The sequence below is a fragment of the Limulus polyphemus genome, unplaced genomic scaffold, assembly GCF_000517525.1.
Source record: "Limulus polyphemus unplaced genomic scaffold, Limulus_polyphemus-2.1.2 Scaffold6849, whole genome shotgun sequence".
Taxonomy (NCBI): Eukaryota; Metazoa; Arthropoda; class Merostomata; order Xiphosura; family Limulidae; genus Limulus; species Limulus polyphemus.
This window is the reverse complement of record NW_013672459.1, coordinates 12,245-15,755: the sequence shown is the minus strand read 5'-3', so window position 1 is coordinate 15,755 and position 3,511 is coordinate 12,245. Positions and strand designations below refer to the sequence as shown.

The 3,511-nt window shown below is 34.0% G+C and overlaps 1 protein-coding gene across 1 annotated transcript in view; it reads right to left on the bottom strand.

Annotated features, from left to right (window-relative positions):
• LOC106474125 (tankyrase-1-like) overlaps window positions 1-2,461 on the bottom strand; it is a 30,015-nt gene extending 27,554 nt beyond the window's left edge. Inside the window, exons 1-2 of the mRNA XM_022402491.1 lie at window positions 2,080-2,461; window positions 956-1,156 (exon numbers count right to left, since the gene is read on the bottom strand). Coding sequence (XP_022258199.1) covers window positions 956-1,156; window positions 2,080-2,328 — 450 coding nt within the window. The 5' untranslated portion in view covers window positions 2,329-2,461. The remainder of the gene's footprint in view (window positions 1-955; window positions 1,157-2,079) is intronic.
• Between the last annotated feature and the right edge of the window lie 1,050 nt (window positions 2,462-3,511).

Sequence of the window (3,511 nt, the reverse complement as noted above, 5' to 3'; positions counted from 1 at the left end):
CTCCACGACAATGCACGTCCACATGTGACACGCGTTTGACGCAACACAAGATTATGGATTTGGGTTGGGAAGTTCTCCTCCACCCACCATATTCTCCAAATATTGAACCAACATATTACAACACCATCTCTATAAATCATTTGCAAATAGGGAAGGTGTTAAATAGGATATAGATATGTTTTTTGCTTCAAAGCCAAGTGATTTCTTTAGTTAGGTCATTAACAACCTGACTGTAAGATGGAAAAGCATCATCGATAAGAATGGAGACTATTTCATTTAATTAATAAATGTTTTGTTTTGATATAAAAAAAAGCGATATTAATTTCTTGACGACCTAATATAATTAAGACTATTTAAAAATAATAACTCTTAAGATAACATTTTTCTAAAATAGAAAAAAACATATCTAAATCAATTGTTCATTTCCAAGAAAACCACAATTATTACTTTTTTATTGCTAAACGACAGGACCATAGGCAGGGCGTATGGGGATAAACCCCCGAAATTTCTTCCTTCCGACAATAAAAAAGGAGAAATAAAGAAGGAAAATAGAGGAAGAAAGAAAAGAAAGACAATTTTTTTTCTAAAGCATGCCATATTTATATTATATGCATATACATTATATATTTATTTAATATTACACATCCATATTTCTCAAGTATTATATTTTACTATTTCACCATATTATATTTTGAAATATTTGTATAATGGGGCTTCACCGTCAAAACTAACAAAAAAACTGACAAAATACTATAATTACTATAATTCATAAAAATCTGTTTTTATTTTTCCAGAAAGGAAAAATATCCAATATGTTAAATATAAACCAATATAATAAATATATATAAATGAAGTGATAAGAGTGTGTGTGTGTTTTTTTCTGGGGGGGGGGGGTATACTTTTCTAGGCATATCCTCTGCCCGAAATATTTTTGTAGTGAATAGTTTTGACTCACGTGATCTCTAGCGTGTATGACGCTACTGTACCGATCGAGCAAATACTCCATTATTTCTGTCTGTTCATAAAGCACAGCTTTGTGAAGTGTGCTAGCACCCATATGGTCACGTGAGAAGGCCAGTTTCTTCCTGTCAATAAGGTGTTGCACCTCTCGTAGTTGCCCTTTAGCTACAGCCCTATGGATCTCTTCGATCTTCGCCTAATATTAAAGATACAATAAGTAAAAGAGTCATTCAGTTAGTGAAATTAAATGAAGAATGGGGCGAGATTTCGAAAGAACAAATGGAAATCAAAATCGTCCGAATATTTCCTTTAGTTAAAGCATTCAATATAACTTGAGTTCGAGAGTATGTCGAGACTCAGAGAAATAATACAGTTGTAAAGTGATATATCGTCGGGCGAATTCTTTTGGATTATTTGGTAAAATGAATGCCAAAATCAGTTCACATAACGACAGAGAATTAATTTAATTATTCAATAAAGTTTGTTACAGGCTAGGTTCACTATGACAGAATTTGTAGGCCTAAGTTCACAAACAATATTCTAACAGAACTTCTGACACTAATTGTACATATGCCTAACATACTTATAATCTTACTTGTATAATGGGTCGATTACTCCCTTTATACTTCACTGAATTAAATAGCTTTCACTGAATTACAGAAATAACTTAATCAATAACTCAATAATTACTCAAACTGACTGGCTCTGAACTGTATCAATAATTACTGATTACTCATTTAAGTGTCATATTTATATCGTACCCTTGGCTCTACATATTACATAGACTTTAACGATTCTTAACTGTCATTAACTTTCTAGATCTTAACGTCATCGCAATCGCGAGCGTCCTCCATCAAACATCGAAAATACATCTTTCAATAATACTTTAGCATCCTCATAAGTTGTTTTATTTATACAACACATAAGCCTCAGTAATAATAAGTATTGGCGAATGTAAGAGACAATAGCTACAGATATAGGTGCTTTGTTCGAATTTGAAAGTGAGGCAGGGTGGTAGATGTTGATTCTTTGTTTAAATAAATATATCTTTTTAAATATGTACACATATCTTCTGTACATTAAATCTATGTACAATAGAATTTTTTTCAACATAATTACCTGAAAAACGGGTATCTGTTTAAGGAATTTACTAACTTCTGGAATCCGAGACGTTTTCCCGTAAAGCTGTTCGCCATAGCCATCTAGCAGTACCTGTTCGAGTTTCTCTAGAGCCCCAAGGCGGAGCCATAAAGAAATGGGATCATCACTGACCGTGCTCATCATAGTCCCAGGGGAGTAACTCGTCCTGCGGACAGGTGGGAGCATCGGATTCCACGGGGGCTGAGCTACAGAAGGTATGGAAGTCATAGACCAAGCTTGTGAGGTCACTCAAGATATCATGACCTTCGTCGTTTCTTCCCCTCACAGTCGAGATGCTTAACTAAACAAATGCTTGTAGTTGTTCTGTTGGATCCCTTATGATGAAGTTAAAACTGAAAAACAAACAAACAAAATACACGTTTATGTTACACAAATATCTACATACATATATATCTAACCTATATAAAAGCCAGTGTGTGTCACGTCATGTCAAGCTTGATTTCTCGAAATAGGAGGAGTCATAAAAGCCAAAATGCATTTATTCAGATAGAATATTTCGATTACTGTCTGCCCATTACGATTTTAGTGACAGGGGTGCAAGGGGACAGTGAGGGGTGGTGGTGCTCGGAAACCTTATAAGTGTAGTGAGTGTTGATATAAAAAGCCTAAAATAAAGATGTGGTGTGGGATCACCTAGCCTAGAGCCAAGTGCATAAAATTTATCATGAAAGTAAAAATATCGATTCATTTTTAAACTTAAATTGTTTCTGAATTAAGCTATTTTCTGTTATATCACCAACATTTTAAATACAAAACAAATTTCTTTTTATTTTATTTATGGAAGCTAAGTAAATAAATTTAGCATTGTGTAACTTTGGAAAGTATCACCGGAAACATTCTATGTGGAATAAATAAAACCTGGACACGACATCATTAGCGCGGAGTCATCTTGTGGATTAAACTCGAGGAAACTATAACACCAGTAGCAGAAGGTTTAAACAATAAAAAGTACCAAACATCATCTTAGAAGGAAAACAAATTAAACATGAAATGTAAAACATATTATACAACAAAAAAAGTAAAAAGTAAAAATCTACTGTTAGGGGGAGGAGGAAAAGGTCGAAGGTATACCTGAAACTCCCAGGTCCAACAAAATTGAACCTAAAAAACCGATACAGTGGATGATGACTACTGAGAAGGGAGGTCTAATTAGTACCTGACCCTCCCAGGTCCCGATCAAGGTCTACTACTACTACTACTACTACTGAAAGGTAAAACTTAAGTAAATAAGCACTAAATGGTAATCTCTGCAGTAACATATACCCCCACACTAGAACATTAGTTGTACTACTGGAGAACTACTTGGTTAGAATACCATTTCTAAAGACTGAACTGTAATTCGTATTCAGTACATATAGTACAACTTACTATATTAAACTAAAGAAAAAAG